The sequence below is a fragment of the Dendropsophus ebraccatus genome, chromosome 3 (assembly GCF_027789765.1).
Source record: "Dendropsophus ebraccatus isolate aDenEbr1 chromosome 3, aDenEbr1.pat, whole genome shotgun sequence".
In the NCBI taxonomy this organism is placed as follows: Eukaryota; Metazoa; Chordata; class Amphibia; order Anura; family Hylidae; genus Dendropsophus; species Dendropsophus ebraccatus.
Window position 1 is genome coordinate 107,329,489 of NC_091456.1, and position 18,229 is coordinate 107,347,717.

The 18,229-nt window shown below is 43.4% G+C and overlaps 1 protein-coding gene across 5 annotated transcripts in view; it reads right to left on the minus strand.

The window, feature by feature from the left end:
- Positions 1-18,229, minus strand: part of ADAMTSL5 (ADAMTS like 5) — a 145,401-nt gene that overhangs the window by 32,903 nt on the left and 94,269 nt on the right. For 3 of the 5 annotated variants that reach the window (XM_069962462.1, XM_069962460.1, XM_069962465.1), the window contains 3 exons: positions 14,130-14,213; positions 10,658-10,821; positions 9,975-10,173 (listed from right to left, as the gene is read on the minus strand). In XM_069962462.1, the coding sequence (XP_069818563.1) occupies positions 9,975-10,173; positions 10,658-10,821; positions 14,130-14,213 (447 nt within the window). Of the gene's footprint in view, positions 1-7,934; positions 8,030-9,974; positions 10,174-10,657; positions 10,822-14,129; positions 14,214-18,229 lie in introns of those variants that run through there. The other 2 variants (XM_069962464.1, XM_069962463.1) reach the window with 2 other exon arrangements.

Sequence of the window (18,229 nt, forward strand, 5' to 3'; positions counted from 1 at the left end):
CAGTCCGCCAAGATATACAATCCATGAGACGGAGAATTGAAATGGTGGAGGACGATCACGATAACACACGCAAGTACATAAGTGACCTTCATACTACTATTTCGGTGCAGCAAACAATAATGGGGGAATATCAGCGACATCTGGAGGACCTGGATAATAAAGGTCGCAGGCACAATATACGCATCAGGGGCCTACCTGAAGCCACCAGGGATGCCGATATAAAATGCACAGTAGAAGCTATATTTAACCAGATCCTGGGCGCCCCTTCAAGTCACAAAATACAACTGGATAGAGCTCATCGGGCCTTACGACCTAGAAACGCATCCTCCTTGCCACGTGACATTATCTACTGTGTTACTGACTACTGCATTAAAGAGGCTATAATGGCAAAGGCGAGATAACTGAGAGATATAGAGTTTGATGGCGCCCCTCTACAGATTAACCAGTTAACCACTAAATACCCACATATTGCCTGTAACTAAAATGACACTCCTTCTCTTCTGAGCCCTGCCGTGTGCCCATACAGTGGTTTATGCCCACATATGGGGTACCATTGTACTCAGGAGAAGCTCCGTTACAAATGTTGGGGTGCTTTTTCTCCCCTGTTCCTAGTGAAATTGAAAAATTTCAAACTAAACAAACATGTTATTGGAAAAATTCAATTTTTTTTCTTTTTTACTGTCTAGTTTTGAATACTTTACTCCAATACCTGTGGGGTCAAAATGCTCACCACACCCCAAGATGAATTCTTTGAGGGGTGCACTTTCCTAAATGGGGTGACTTTTGGGGGGGGTTCTATTCTGCAGACATTACAGGGGCACTGCAAACGCACCTGGCGCTCAGAAACTTCTTCAGAAAAATCATGCACTGAAAATGCTAATTGGCGCTCCCTTCCTTCTGAGGCCTGCTGTGTGCCCACACAGTGGTTTACGCCCACATATGGGGTACCGTTCTATTCAGAAGAACCTGCGTTACATATATTGGGGTGAGTTTTCTCCCCCTTTCCTTGTGAAATTGAGAAATTTCAAACTAAACAAACATATTATTGGAAAAATTCGATTTTTTCATTTTTACTGTCTTCTTTTGAATACTTTCCTTTAATACCTGTGGGGTCAAGATGGTCACCACACCCCAAGATGTATTCTTTGAGGGGTTTACTTTCCAAAATGGGGTGACTTTTGGGGGGGGGGGGTTGTATTCTTCTGACACTACAGGGGCACTACAAACGCACCTGGCGCTCTGAAACTTCTTCAGAAAAATCTGCACTGAAAATGCTAATTGGCGCTCCCTTCCTTCTGAGGCCTGCTGTGTGCCCATACAGTGGTTTATGCCCACGTATGGGGTACCGTTATACTCAGAAGAACCTGCGTTACATATATTTGGGTGCTTTTTCTCTCATGCTTATTATGAAAATGAGATACTTTAATCTTAACAAATATATTTTTGGAAAATTTCTATTTTCCATTTTTTTGGGCCTAATTGTGAATACTTTCCTCCAGGCACTGTAGGGTTAAAATGCTCATTATACCCCTAGATTAATTCTTTAAGGTGTCTAGTTTCCAATTGGGGTCACTTATGAGGGTGTCCAGTATACAAGCCTCCTAAATCAACTTAAAAAAAGAACTGGTCCCTTAAAAAAGTTTTGGAAATTTTACGAAAATTTTATAGTTTGCTGATACATTTCTAAGCCCCGTAACACCCTAAAAAAGTGAAATATGTTTACGAAATGAAGCCAGAATATAGAGGACATATTGATAATGTGACTTACAAACTAATTTTTGTCATGTGACTTTCTTTTTTTAGAAGCAAAGAATTTCAAAGTTCATAAAGTGCACATTTTTCAAATTTTTCATGATATTTTGATGTTTTTCACAAAAAACACACAATACAGTGACCAAATTTTGCCACTAACATAAAGCACCATATGTTACGAAAAAACTATCTCAGAATCGCTAGCATACGTTAAAGCATCACTGAGCTATAAGCGCATAAAGTGAGACAGGTCAGATTTTGAAAATGAGCCTGGTCATTAAGGTCCAAATAGGCTTGGTCTCTAAGGGGTTAAGAGCGACCTGGGGGGGCGTGACCGGAAGGAGATGTGAGCGGTCGCATGAGCTGAGAGCTCCGCTCTGCACTGCCCGGTTATAGCGGTATCATACGCTCCATTGTGACCCAAATCGCCTGCAATGACAAAGAAGGGACCCAAGAAGCTAGAGGTGAAAAACCTCCCCACAGTAAGCCCCGCTGCCGCCACCCTGGACACATACCTGCGGCCCATGGCTTCCCAGCCGAGATCCAAGATGGCGTCGGCGCCTGTGAGGCGGGCGCGCCGGGCTTCTGATCCAGGCTCTCCCTCCACAGACTTTCTCCTACAGCCCCAGGTGAGAGGGCTTTGTCGGGGCGGAAGCCACGGAGGGGAGCGGACTGCGCCCATCTGCTGCCCTGTTTGAGCCGGCAGACTACGTGACAGGCCAGGATCATGTGGGGAGCCCGGTGAATGCCGTGCCGGGCCTTTCGCCCCAAGACTCCAGGGAGCCCCGGGACGGGGGACATATACAGGAGGCGGACGCACTACCGCCCTTGCCCCAGCGCCTCCCTGCACAGAGGTTACACAGCCCTACAGGTGCTGCGCCTGCACCTCAGGCCCCAGCAATTCATAAAATGGCCGCCCAGCGCTCCACTCAGCCTCCTCGAGCCACAACCCCTGATGATAATGGAGACTGGTGGTCATCCCAATTCACCACCTCAGACAGAGAGGACACTACCACCTTGCCTGCACCCCCTTGGTCTCAGTTCTTGCATAATCTACCTACTAAGGAGGACTTTCGGGTGCTTATCACTGAAGTGAGAGAGACCTGTAAGGTTGAAATTGCCGCAGTCTGCCAAGATATACAATCCATGAGACGGAGAATTGAAATGGTGGAGGACGATCACGATAACACACGCAAGTACATAAGTCACCTTTATACTACTATTTCGGCGCAGCAAACAATAATGGGGGGAATATCAGCGACATCTGGAGGACCTGGATAATAGAGGTCGCAGGCACAATATACGCATCAGGGGCCTCCCTGAAGCCACCAGGGATGCCGATATAAAATGCACAGTAGAAGCTATATTTAACCAGATCCTGGGCGCCTAGGACTGCTATTGAAAGAATTATCCACATTACGCGCTGATATAGCATTCCTTCAGGAAACGCACCATGACCAATCGAGCAACTTCAAGTTTGCCCACTTCAGATACCCCGCAGTTTTCTCAGCACCAAAGGACAAAAAAAGAGCAGGAGTGGCTATACTAATTGGTACCAACTGTCCGTTCCAACTCTCTACTAGTGAACTTGATCCTCACGGTAGATTTATTATATTGACGGGGACCTTGGGAGGGACTCCAGTGATATTATGTAATGTCTACTCGCCTAATGAGGGACAGATGAGGTTTCTCGTGGGGGTGTTTGCTAAACTTTCTCGTCTCCCCCCGGCTTTACTCCTGGTGGGAGGGGACTTTAATGTTGTTCCTTCTGAGACTTAGGATAGACAAACCATTTCTCAAACACAACCCCCACGGGGGACCTTCCAACTATCCATGGCCTTCCGCCGGCTAATTAGACAGCATCAGATGTATGACCTATGGCGAGTCTGTCACCCTATGGAAAAAACTTTCACTTTCTTCTCCCACCCTCATTCCACTCATACACGCATTGATCTTTTTCTCAGCAACATCCTAGGCCTGAGAGCTACCTCGTCCTCAGAGATTCACTCCATTGCTTGGTCGGACCATGCTCCGGTGACCCTTGACTTGTCCCTCCTCTCACAATCTACTAGGGTATGCCATTGGCGCCTTAATGAGGGTCTACTGAAGCACCGTCCTCACAAGGACAGCCTGGCGACAGGGTTAAAGGAATACTTTCGCCTGAATGAGGGTAGCGTTAGTTCCCTGGCCACATTGTGGGATGCCCATAAAGTAGTATTTCGGGGTAACTGTATTTCTCTTTCCTCCCGTGTCAAAAAGGACGCACAGTTGCGTACCACTGAACTGACTCAACTTTTACGTACAAAAGAGGCCCGTATACTTCGATTCCCCTCTATCCCTTTACTCCGAGACATAGTGGCAATACGCAATGAACTGAAGGATCTGGCCATCTCTATGGCCAGTTGCCTTCTTTCATTTACAAAACATAAGTATTATGATAAGGCAAACAAGGCCCACACGCTGTTAGCGTCCCAACTGCGAGACCAAACCGTTAAAAAAGCTCCATACGTTATGAAAGATGGCCGTGGTAATCTCCAATATGATCCTTCTGGTATGGCCACTATCTTTGCGGACTATTATACATCTTTATATTCTCTCCCTAACACTCTCCCTGACGATCCCCAGGACAGACACACTCTTCTCCGGTCTTACCTTGACTCTTGAAACCTGCCAAAGCTTTCCTCCTCTGACTTGGACTCCCTGAATGGGCCCATCACCATGGAGGAGTTAGAAGAGGTAGTTAAGAACCTTCCGTCTGGAAAATCTCCTGGGACAGATGGTCTACCATATGCCCATATAAATCGTTCAATGATATTTTGCTACCTCACATGCTCTCCCTGTTCAATTCTTTTTTGAATGGTGACGAGCAAATTCCCTCTGTGATGTTGAGTTCATTCATTACAGTCATCCCTAAGCAGGGGAAAGACCCCTCGGACCCTGCTAGCTATAGACCTATCTTCCTGCTCAATGCCGACTTAAAAATTTTCACCAAAGTATTGGTGTTGCGTTTGGGGGCCCTCTTGCCGAGTCTGGTACATGCTGATCAGGTCGGATTTGTGTTGAACCGGCAGGCCGGTGATAACACTAGACGTACCATAGACTTATTTGAGGTGTTGAATAAGACGCACTCTAAGGGACTTCTCCTTAGTCTTGACGCGGAGAAGGCCTTTGATAGGCTAAGTTGGCTCTTTTTATTTGCAGCCCTGCAGTCCTACGGGATTTCAGGGCCTTTTCTTCAGGCCGTGCAAGCTCTCTATACCTCACCTATGGCTCAGGTTAAGATGCCCCATTCTACTTCCACCTCTATTCCAATTCATAACGGGACTCGGCAGGGGTGCCCCCTCTCGCCACTTTTATTTATCCTGAGTATGGAACCGTTGGCAGCGCGAATTCGTTTGTCCCCTGACGTACAGGGGGTCCGGGTCAGGGACAGGAAGTTCAAACTATCTTTATTTGCAGACATCTTACTAACCTTGCGGAACCCCTTGGTTTCCCTACCCAACCTCCATACCCTGTTGGAATAATATGGTGCTTTGTCTGGTTACAGGATCAACTCTCATAAGACCGAGGCCCTCCCAGTAAATAAAGTATCTAGGGGTTAATATTACCCAATCCTTTTCCACACTCTATAAACATAATTTTCCGCAGTTTTTCCGGGAGGTTTCAGCACAATTTACTAAATGGTCCACCTTACCGTTGTCCCTGATTGGGAAAATTAATGCAATTAAAATGAATATCTTACCCTGTTTCCTGTATCTACTGGAGACCCTCCCTATCCCTATACCAAACACTGTCTTGCGTAGGTTACAGGGGTCATTGATGCACTTCATCTGGGGTGGTCGTCGCCACCGTATAGCTAAAACAGTACTGTGTGCGAGACGGTCTTCTGGGGGCCTCTCAGTGCCGAATGTATCCCTTTACTATTTAGCTGTCCATCTTCGGAGGATAGCCTCATGGACGTCTCTACTGGCTTACAATAATTGGGCCGAAATTGAAAAATTGTGGATGGCCCCGATCCACCCCAGTGAACTGATATGGTCTCCGCAATATCTGGGTACCACAGCTTGGCTCTTGGGGCCCATGCGACACACTAGAGACATTTGGCTAAAAGGGGACCGGGATCACTCTTTCAGGGCTCGACCGTCTCTACTTACCCCCTTTTTGTACACTGACCTTCTGCCAAATAGTTATGACCGTGCCACTATACTCCCGTGGCAGACGGCTAGATAATGTTCCAATTTGCAGATATAGTATGTCCCATTAAAAGACAGGTTTTGCCTTTCCGAGCCCTCAGAGAGAGATTTGAACTACCCCCAGAGGCGGCACTATTCCACGAGCAGGTGTCTTATTTTGCCTCAGAAATTACGAACACTAGGCCATTCCCGAAACCCACGGGATTTGAGCTTCTTTGTAAGAATACCTCTTCCACCAAAGGCCTCATCTCTGAGATTTATGCCATCCTTACCGCCCATACGGCGGATAACCAGACGCAACACCCATACATGGCCAAATGGGAACAATACTTACATAGGCCTATCCCCCCCCGAACTGTGGCAGGTGATTTGGTCCCTGGCGGCCAAGTCCTCCTCCTGTATAACATACAAAGAGAACCAATACAAACTCCTCATGCACTGGTACCATACCTCTGACCTCCTCCACCGCTTTTTCCCCACCACTCCTTCTACCTGCTGGAGATGCAATGCAGATGTAGGAACTCTTCCACATGTTTTTTGGGATTGCCCGGTTCTGAGGCCTTACTGAGTGGCATTCCAGGGTTTCTTGCATGCAATTGCATGTGACTATACCTTTGGACCCTCTCATATACCTACTTAATGTGCCTCCCAAGAACATGCGAAAGCCTGTGGCCCGTCTTCTCCTATATTTGCTTACAGCAGCTAAGTGTCTAATAGCAAAATATTGGAAACAGTCCTTAATTCCCTCGGTAGTGGAGCTTATTAATAGAGTGCAGGAGGTCAGGAGGTGTGAATACTTGTCTGCCTCCAGTGAAGATCGTGTAGAGTCCTTCAACAAAGTGTGGTCCCTATGGGACGCTTATTATGAGCTACACCGTTCCACAGCTAATGCTCCTATGCCTGTTCTCTAGTCCCCTCCCTATTGTTCCTGTCTTGTTAGTGTAAGTCTGTGTTGTCTACTGTTACATGTTACATGTGGTTGATTTTACTCCCACTCTGTGGGACTCCAGGTTTCACTTGGTTAATTTGGAATTCATTTCCCTCCTTTGGGAACTCAGATTAATACTTAGACGTGCTCGAATGTTATTCCTTTGTTGCTCACTAACAGTCGAAATGTATTCCAGATTCGGGCTTTTACGCCCTGACAGCACATGTGTATGTTTACATTTGTTATTATTGATACTTGTTACCTCACTGACCATTATCTGGTGTAACTACGTTCTATGTCTGTATGGAAAAACTTCTTATAAATAAACAATTTATTAAAAAAAGAGCGACTTGGGTCCCTTTAAGAGCGACCAGGGTCCCTTTTAGAGCGACCTGGGTCCCTTTAAGAGCTACATGGGTTCCTTTAAGAGCAAAATGGGTCCCTTTAAGAGCAAAATGGGTCCCTTTAAGAGCGACCTGGGTCCCTTTAAGAACTAAATATGTCCCTTTAAGAGTGAAATGGGTCCCATTAAGAGCGAAGGGACCCAGGTCGCTCTTAAAGCGACCCAGGTCGCTTCTAAAGGGACCCATGTCGCTCTTTAAGGGACGGGAGCCAAGTTGCTCTGAAAGGGATGGGACCCAAGTCGCTCTTAAAGGGACGGCACCCAGGATTAAAGTTTCTCTTAAAAGGAAGTCACTGGTAAAGGGGCACTCTTTTCAAGCACTATGTATTTTCCTCAAAATGCAAATCTAGTTAGTATATGTATGCAAAGAACTTATCAGTTATGAAATTAACCAAAACAAATAGCTCTTAAATAGAAAAATAGAGGCAACCAAAAAAACACAAACATGAAGCAGAAGCACCAAAAAAAAAAAATCACAAAAAGTGTGTAAATAAGCTACTAACTAGGGAAGGTACCGATGTCCATGAAGTACAAGAGGCAAAGAGAAATTCTATGCAGAAATAAGGGCTATAATACTGTATCATATGAGTATATTTATTGGACACAAGCAATGCTAGAGAATCTAGAGAATCCAAAATAATCACATGTTTAAGAGGGTACGGTAACTAGAACATCTCTATGTTTACACGGTCATGTTAAACCCAGCAGCAGCAGCAGCATGTAAAACGTAGCTATCTGGAGATATGTCAGCACCTGTGCGTTACATTTTTTTCGAGAAAGGAGGAAAAAAATTATAACACAAAATAGAAAAAGGACATGCATTAGGTAGTTTGTATAGACATTTCTTTATGTAGTAAAGGTTATCTTTTGCTAACACCAGCCAAGGATCGACTGCTGTTCTCGCAAGTAGCGATATCCAACTTTGGATCTGTGTTTTGATAGAGGTCAACGAGAGGGATATACTTCCTAGAAAGAAGCTTGTGTATGGGCAGTGTCGATCTGTCATCCAGTGCATCCACCTTGGAAGCAGGACATCAGACCCATGGATAATGCATAAAAAAACTATATATTTCAAGCAGTGGCGTAGCTACCATAGAGGCCGGGTAGGCAGTTGCTATGGGGCCCATGCAGGAGGGGGCCTAGGGGAGAAGGTATGAGAGTGTGTCCTTCTGCTTAACCCCTAATGTACTGCAGTGTGTAAGTGACCCGATGTTTACTTACATGCTGCAACACAAAAAAAAGTTAACAAGCAGGGGACAAAGAGATAACCTAACCTCTTATAACCTCTGACCTCTGTTCTCCAGCTGCAAAACTAGGAAAGGAAAATGTAAGAGCTACATGCAGAGGTCAAGGGTTATCAGTGGACAAGCAGTAAAGCAGATATCTCTTTGTCTTCTAAACTTTGGGTCACTTACTGTAACCCCTCTCTCCCCGGACAGAGTGCTGCATGTATGTGCCCACATCTGCCCTACTCATTCTTTCATACTCCCTGCAGTCTCTGTCAGCCCTTGTGTTTCCCATCCTCTCCATTACTGTACGGTAACTTATAATATTACATATTCTGCTGTTTCTGAATGTTTGTTTCACCTGTTTTACATGTTATTCAGAATAATAAATCATTATTTTGGGGGTGTGGAATCAATTGTCTGCATTTCTATGATTTCTTTGGTTTAAGAGTGGATTTGCTTGCTTTGGTTTAAGAGTGGATTTGGATTACAAGCACAGTCCCGGAACGAATTATGCTCGTAATCCAAGGTACCACATATTTTTTGCTATGGGGCCCGTGAATCCTAGCTACGCCCCTGATCCACATTGTTACTAACAAGGCATCAGTAGTGTAAAACATATAATCATTATTCAAAGCAATCTTGCATCATACCAAGTTAACATTCAGGTAGATATATTCCTATAAACATTCACTCGGAGCACTCTGTTAATTAGCTGCACCAACTGTTACCTGCAGCGTGTTGATGCCGACAGGTGATCACAATATGTCCAGTTCACATTCACTCGCCGGCATCCTGCAGCTTTAAGGGTACAAACACACACACCGTATACGCAGCAGATACGCAGCAGATTTGATGGTGCAGATTTAATGCTGTATTCAGTTATTTAGATCTAATCTGCTGCGTATCTGCTGCGTATTTGCTGCGTATCGCAGCAGTAAATACGCTGCGTATACGGTGTGTGTGTTTGTACCCTAAAAATTTTGTTCCGATGTGGCAAAAGTGCACGTTTTTTGGTATGTAGAAAGGATGTAGATCCACACTAGTTCGTACACACAGAGTGTGCCCCGGCCGCCGGGGTTACTCACTGTTGGTGCACTGCTTTCGGGGGAAAAATCCTTCAAAGTCCCGTGTGACGTCACACTATCTACGGAGTCCACAGAAGGGTCAGAATGCCTTCTACGCGTTTCAAGAGGTACCGCCTCCCTTGATGCCTTCCATATACAATTTTTTCCAGCAAGTATATCCCTCTGTTTGATCTTGAGCATGCATGTATGGGAAGTTTGGGAGTTATGACAGTATTTGTACATTTATGGGCAGCTTTAAGAACTTAAACATAAATTGAACATCAGAAACTTGTAGAATTTTATTAAACAATTTTTGAGCTTTGTGAGTTTTTTATATTTTGAAAGAAAAGTGTATTGTGAAAAAGAATATGAACAATAACATATAACAGTACATGATAGACATACCTGTTTTGTCTTCAGAATGGTCCTTTTTCTTCTTTGCCATATCTCCTTCACCAGTAGATGTTGGTGTATGAACCCAGGCCTCCAACGCAAAATCAACTGGCTGCTGTGGAGCTTGGGAATCTCTCTGTATGTTTTCGTAACTGTCTTTTGGTAGCCAGTATTCATATTCAATGCCAGGGTTCTGTTCCTGAAATAGAACCTGTAAAGATTCAAAATATTTTGAAGCTAATGTGAATGGACATGCCACAGATATTTTTTTTTTTTTGTAGACGGTATTACATTAGGTGCAAATGAGGTACTGCATCAGTTCGCTAGCATCTCCTTTACCTCTGATGCCAGGGTGTGGAGTCAATGGCTCCCTGCTCTGTCAGTGCACCAAATTCAACTAAAAGTGCCAACTATACAGCAGCACTTCTAGTTAAAGTGCTAGACACAGCATCTAGCTGTAAAGGGAGTAATCTCTTGCCTAAGTTCACCAGTTGCTGCTGCCAGCCCTGGACATACTTACAGCACAAACAGAAAGCCTAGCTCTAACTGCCTTATCTTTTATTTATTTATTTATTTATTTATTTGTTTTTTAATCAATATATTTTAAATGTTTAGCAAAAATATATAGTAAACTGAAGAGTTTTAGAAAAACAATAACTTATTTAAGCAGACAGAAATAAAAATGGGTGTCTCACCAGCACATACAAATCCTCATCAGTAGGACCATATGCCTCCAGGGTTTCATGACTGCTTGTGACACGGGAGTAGCGAACCTCTGTCCCTGCCACTTTGTACACTCCAGACCTGGACATTGCCCAGTTCCCATTAATCACGTAGCCCTTACTCGAGCTCATCAGGGCTAATGAATGAGAAGAATGAATATGTGCATAAAAATAGAACATAGGTAAACCTCAGCAGAAAAGAAATTCCCTTGTTTTGTACAAAAAATCTGTGTTTCCTTGTGTTTGGTTTGATACTTTAGTCACATGTTTCACATGTAAAGTGTATGCACTGTGTTATGGCGAGTGCAGAATCCTCTTGTGACTGTTCTAGGAATAACACAGAAAAAGTTTTGCCTCAATATTTCAGAAGCCGTGTTATCCTGTCTGTATCCTGATGCATAGGAGTCACACAAAACAGCATCAGCGGTCACAGGATATTTACTTCTGCTATACACAGTGATGGAAAAGAACAATGGAGCTTAGGGTGCCCCCAGATGCAGCTTTTTTTTTTTTTTGGAAGTGTCTTTCTGGCCTCTAAAACAAGCCAGAAAAACTGCCTAAGAATACCTTTGTATTTTTTCTGGTGTTAGGTGTGAATGGATCCTTTGGTGCTTTTGAGATGAATAGAAAAAATTCCATTGAACTCTATGGCAGATGAACGCAACAGTTTGCAGAGAAAAGCGCCAAACCCTTACTATGCTGCAATTTTAAAAAACTGCCACAGAGCCAAAAAATTAGAAAAACGCCAAAAAACCCACAAAACTCCAAGTATGTATGGCAGTTCAATTAATTACATTGACTCTCAGCTGACATCTGGCTGCAGCAGTCTTTTTTTGGGCAACATCATCTTTTGTATCAGTTTAAGAGTGTATAAGGAGTGTTTCAAAAAGCCTCTGCATACCATTCTACAGAGTTCCTGCAAGGCAATGCTTCTAGTCAAGAATAGGACATTCCTTGGAAGCACCCCACAACAACACACAGAATGCATGTATCTCTGCACTATAAGGGTCCTATTACACGGAGCGATTTTTAACAATTAATGACTAACGATAAACTATCGCAAACGAGATTGTTTATTGTTAACCTGAAATCGTTCACCATATTACAAGACCGATGGTCGTTAGTTACGATCATTACTACAATCGTTTACTTCTTCCGATCCCAGCAAAACAATGGACAATGTGCAATTACACTGAATGATTAGTGAACAAATGCCGAACTTGAGCAAATAAATGTGGAATTACAGCGAATGATTACCAATAATTTTAGGTTCAGATCTAAATCAAAGATCAACAACATACGAACGATTTTTCGATCGTTGCCTGCAATTACATAGAACGATTATCATTTAAATTCGAACAATATAACAATTTTTTGCACAATAATCGTCCTGTGTAATAGGGCCCTTGGATAAGCCTGAAAGTGAATCTGTCAGCAGGCTTATGCTGTCCTATCTCAGGGTAGCCTTAAATAATGGCAGAGAAGCTGAATAGATTGAGGTATCACTTGCATTGTTCTGGGTAGCTGATCCAGAGATATCCTCCTAAATAACATGGAAAATATGCAGTCCTCTCCATTATGTGCGTGAGCCCAGTAATCCTGGATATTCATTAAAAGCAGAAAACTCCGCCCACCAGCTGCTGATTGGCAGTTATTTATCCATGCTGTCAGGGCCGGCGTCAGCACCCGGCTAACTAGGGCAAATGCCGGGCCCACAGCTCCTCTAGGGGCCCACTCCCGTTTGTTACTACATTTTTTTGTTAGTAAAAAAGGAAAAAAAGTGTAGTAACAAAGGGGACTGGGCCCCTAGAGGCCGCATGTGACAGTTAGGGGCCCGCCGATACATACCGGGGGCCCCGGGCACCTGTCTTCCTTCACAAATCTTCCCTACAGCCGAGTAGGAAAGGACCTTTGAGTGTGTAGGACCTTTGATGATGTCACGGGTCATGTGATCGGACACCTGACCTGATAGAGGGCAGCACGGTAGGCTCTGCAAACTAAGTGTTCTGTATCTGCTGGTTTCTAGTTGTTTTGTGTATAGAGGTCATGCTGTAATATATATATATATCTTATATGTTACAGCAGGACCTCTATACACAAAACAACTAGATATCTGTATCTATCTATGTATCTATCTATGTATCTATCTATCTCCTATCTATCTATCTATCTATCTATCTATCTATCTATCTCCTATCTATCTATCTCCTATCTATCTATCTCCCTATCTATCTATCTATCTATCTATCTATCTCCTATCTATCTATCTTATATACTATCTATTATCTATCGATCTTCTATCTATCATCTATCTATCTATCTTCTATCTCTCTCTGTCTCTCTCATATAAACATGGTGAGACCCCTAGTTCTCCTATATACAGGTCCTACAGTGATGTTCAGTGTGTATGTATATATATATATATATATATATTATATATATAAATATATATATATATATACACACACACTGTATATCACTGCAGGACCTGTATATAGGAGAACTAGGGGTCTCACCATGTATGTATATATATATATATATATATATATATATATATATATATATATAATCATGCTGGTGCTGCTAGTTCTCCTGTATACAACTCCTGCTCTGTGTGTGTGCGCTTGTATATATACACACACACACACACAGCAGGAGCTGCATGCAGGAGAGATCAGGAGACACAGGAGGAGAAAGATATGCAGCAGCCGCATGTTTCTTTTGCTGCAAATCTTTCCTCACCTGTCTCTCCATGATTTGCTCCTCAAAGGGGCCCGCCGAGGCTCTGTCGCCCGAGGGCCCACAAAAAGCTGGAGCCGGCCCTGCATACTGTGTATAGACAGTCAACTGTCAGTTAGCAGCTGGAGGGCACGAGGAGGGGTGTTGCAAGAATTCTATTTTCCTGCATATTAGGAGAACGGCTGAACAGAATGATGTAAGTAATACACCGATTCGTTCAGCATTTCTGTCACTAGTTTATGCTGCCCTCATTTAAGGTGGAATAAACCTAGTGACAGATTCCCTTTAAAGTGTCACCGTCATCATAGAAAATTTGTCAGCAAAATCAGTCGGCTCAATAGACTTATACTGACTATTAGTCGGAGCCTGGCTGATCACGTGACACAGAGCCAGGAGTGGATCGCCCTTAGCGTGGTCTTCTCCTGGCTCATTCTCACAATTGGTATGGGTCTGAACATTCGACCCAGACCCATCAAAACTTTTGACATGTCTTTATGACAGTTCGAGGATAGAGCTTCAGCAAGCATAATAGGATGCAGAAGGAGATCTAATGATGTTTTATGGTTGAGTGTTACATGCATTCCAGTACTTTTGTAAAAATACAATATAAAATTGGGTGGTGGAACAGTTGGAAGAGAAGAGAGATAAATAATTTTTATTTCAATAACATTGGTCTTTAAAATACGCACAATGATCTTCTATGTACCTAAAATGTTTCGACTCTGATCAGTCACCTTAATATGCATTGCACCAGTTGGAATACGTGTCACATTTTTGTAGCCAAAGATTCCTAAAAAATCAAATAAAAAATATTGAAATATCGAAAGGATATATGTTGTATGTATATGTACATGAAATAATACCTTAAAGGGGTTGGCCACTTTATAGTAAAATTGTTCAGTGTACTTTATTAGTAAGTGTACAGTTCCTGTGTGCCCCATAGCACTTACATTAGGCACGCCTCCACCAGGCTGTGTCATTATGCTTTTGTATGCTGAACAGCAATGCCATCCAGTGTCAGACTGGCCCACTGGAGGACCAGAGGTTCCTGATCAGCAGGCCACTTCGGGGTCCAGTGAAAGAAAAAGGGACCTTTCCGGAGATAGCAAATAGCTGGCAGGTAGAGACATCCTTTGATTCTAATAGAGCTGCATCATGAAGGGGAGGACTGGGGGGGGGGGGGGGCACTGGGCCTACCTCCAGTACATGAAGCCAAGCTGGTTCACGGCTAAAGAACAGCTCCAAGCACAGGCACCAGGCGGCGTTTCAAAAAAAAGGACCATGCCCTCGGGATCCCAGCACCAGTAATAGCAGAGGACTGGTTGGAGTGATAGAGCATCTATTTCCCTTCCCGGTCACACACTGTCTGCTCTGTGATGCAGACAGCCCGATCAGCACTGCCTGCAACACTCTGCTTTAGCCAGACCTGAGTAGATGAGGACAGTACATCAGCACGTTTCCTGGGACTGGAAAGTATACAATGGTGGAGGGGGCAGTTGCAGTGTTCCTTGTGACTTCCAATAGTTGCAGTTCCAAAACTACAACACACATCATATCCTGCAAGCAAAACATGATGGGAGTTGTATTTTGTAACAGCTGAAGAGCCACAATTATTAGGGGGGCAATTTACTAGTGCTGTGTTTTCTACTTTTTTTTTTTGGCAAAAAGAGGGGGCCAAACTACAGTTGGGGGACAGAAAGGGAGTCTAACTATAGATATGGGCACCAAGAAGGGGCACAACTACAGATAGAGGGCACAAAGATGGGGCCTAACTATAAATGGTGGCACAAAGAGGGGACCTTACTTCATACAGGGGTTCAAAGTTGGGGCCTAACTACAGATGGGGGCAGAAAGAGGGGACCTAACTACAGATGGGAGTACAAAGAAGGTATTAAAGTACAGATAAAGGTACAAAGAGGGTGTCTAACTAGGGTGTCTAACTTCAGATGGGATCCCAACTACAGATTAAGACATAAAGAAGGGACATAACTATACATAGGGGCACAAAGAAACAGTAGGAATGGTTACTGTTTGGGGACACTATGGAGGAGGGGAAGGTGCTGAAAAGTAAGGTCCCTAAGAGGTTTGTCTGGCAGATCCTGTGGAGAGGAGTTGTGGCTGGAAGACCAGGCCCGGATTGGTAATCTGGCGGGCCGGGCAAATGCCCGCTGGGCCGCCAGATTACCAGTCAGTGGGGCCGCTGGTCCTGCTGTAAACTTGCATCGGCCCTCTGCAGTGGCTGAGAGAACAGTGTGGCCGGCCGCCGCGCTGTTCTCTCAGCCTCTGGCAGTGTGACTGGGCCGGAATATTCCTCCCCTGCTCCCCCCTCCCCTCTGCCTATTTCCCTATACCTCAGCATAACGGAGGTGCCGCACAGGCCGTCTGCTTCAACTTCCTCTCTCACATCTGACGTCATTTCCTGCAGGGGATCAGCTTCCTGGAGGAGAGAGGAGAAGAAGTTGCCCCACGCTGCAGCACTGAGAGGCTGCTGACTGAGGTGTCAGTCAGAGGGGGGCCCGGGCCTGTCATCTGCCCCCTGCTGGGCTGTGTGAGGAGGCAACCAAGTCTCCCTCCCCCTCACAGTGATTTCATCATCTCCTTCCTGCTCTGCAGTCGGAGGGGCAGGGGAGAACCATGCTGGCTGTGAGGGAGGAGGACCTGCCAGGACCAGAGAACTAAGGAGCTTAGTGATGAGAAGTAAGTGATTGTATGTGTAAGTGTGTTACTATATGGAGTGTGTTCAAGTGTGTAATGTACACAGTATATGTGTGTTCAGTATATAGTGTATGCATGCCTCTAGTATGTGTATGATGTATGTATATGTGTGTTCAGTATATAGTGTATGCATGCCTCTAGTATGTGTATGATGTATGTATATGTGTGTACAGTATATAGTGTATGCATGCCTCTAGTATGTGTATGATGTATGTATATGTGTGTACAGTATATAGTGTATGCATGCCTCTAGTATGTGTATGATGTATGTATATGTGTGTACAGTATATAGTGTATGCATGCCTCTAGTATGTGTATGATGTATGTATATGTGTGTACAGTATATAGTGTATGCATGCCTCTAGTATGTGTATGATGTATGTATATGTGTGTACAGTATATAGTGTATGCATGCCTCTAGTATGCTTATGATGTATGTATATGTGTGTACAGTATATAGTGTATGCATGCCTCTAGTATGTGTATGTGTGTACAGTATATAGTGTATGCATGCCTCTAGTATGTGTATGATGTATGTATATGTGTGTACAGTATATAGTGTATGCATGCCTCTAGTATGCTTATGATGTATGTATATGTGTGTACAGTATATAGTGTATGCATGCCTCTAGTATGTGTATGATGTATGTATATGTGTGTACAGTATATAGTGTATGCATGCCTCTAGTATGCTTATGATGTATGTATATGTGTGTACAGTATATAGTGTATGCATGCCTCTAGTATGTGTATGATGTATGTATATGTGTGTACAGTATATAGTGTATGCATGCCTCTAGTATGTGTATGATGTATGTATATGTGTGTACAGTATATAGTGTATGCATGCCTCTAGTATGTTTATGATGTATGTATATGTGTGTACAGTATATAGTGTATGCATGCCTCTAGTATGTTTATGATGTATGTATATGTGTGTACAGTATATAGTGTATACATGCCTCTGTAGTATGTTTATGATGTATGAATATATGTGTGTTCAGTATATAGTGTATGCATGCCTCTAGTATGCTTATGATGTATGTATATATGTGTACAGTATATAGTGTATACATGCCTCTGTAGTATGTTTATGATGTATGAATATATGTGTGTTCAGTATATAGTGTATGCATGCCTCTAGTATGCTTATGATGTATGTATATGTGTGTACAGTATATAGTGTATACATGCCTCTGTAGTATGTTTATGATGTATGAATATATGTATAGTGTGTGTGTGTGTGTGTGTGTGTAGATGTGTGAATAGTGTATACATGCCTCTGTAGTATGTTTATGATGTATCAATATATGTATAGTGTGTTTGTGTATTTGTATGTACAGTTTATAGTGTATACATGCTTCTGTAGTATGCTTATGATATATTGTATGCATGTATGTGCAGTAGGCATATGTGTATATAATTTTATGTTTGTACAGAATGTTCTCATATATGATATGCATGTGTATAATAAAATTGTGCCTTCTTATTCTGACATATTGCACATACAGTATTACATATTTTTTCTATATGCAATATGGCAGAATATGAAAACACATTTTTTGTATGAAGGAGATGCTGTCCTAGTTTATAGTCTCCATTGTGTGACAGGGATGCCATGGGTTGGTTGTAGTGTGCCCATCCCAGGGTATCGGCAGTACACAGCGCTACAGAAAGTGTATGCTGCCAGTGTTAGACACTTGCGCTGACATGTGACCATACCTGAACTGTAGCGTCAGCACAATCTGTTTAATGCCGGCTACATGTGTACGTACGCATGTATATATATATATATGTATGTATGCACAGTGTGTGCTGGGTGTTTACACCACTGGAATAATCTGTAATAATCTGTAGTTAAAGGGGTAGTGCGGCGGTAAACAATTATTCACAGAATAACACACATTACAAAGTTATACAACTTTGTAATGTATGTTATGTCTGTGAATGGCCCCCTTCCCCGTGTCCCACCACCCCCACCTGTGTACCCGGAAGTGTGGTGCGCTATACATACCTGTCACGTGCCGACTCGTCTCCGATCTTCAGTCATCAGATGCTCAGCCGCGATTGGCTGAGCATAGTTATGCTCAG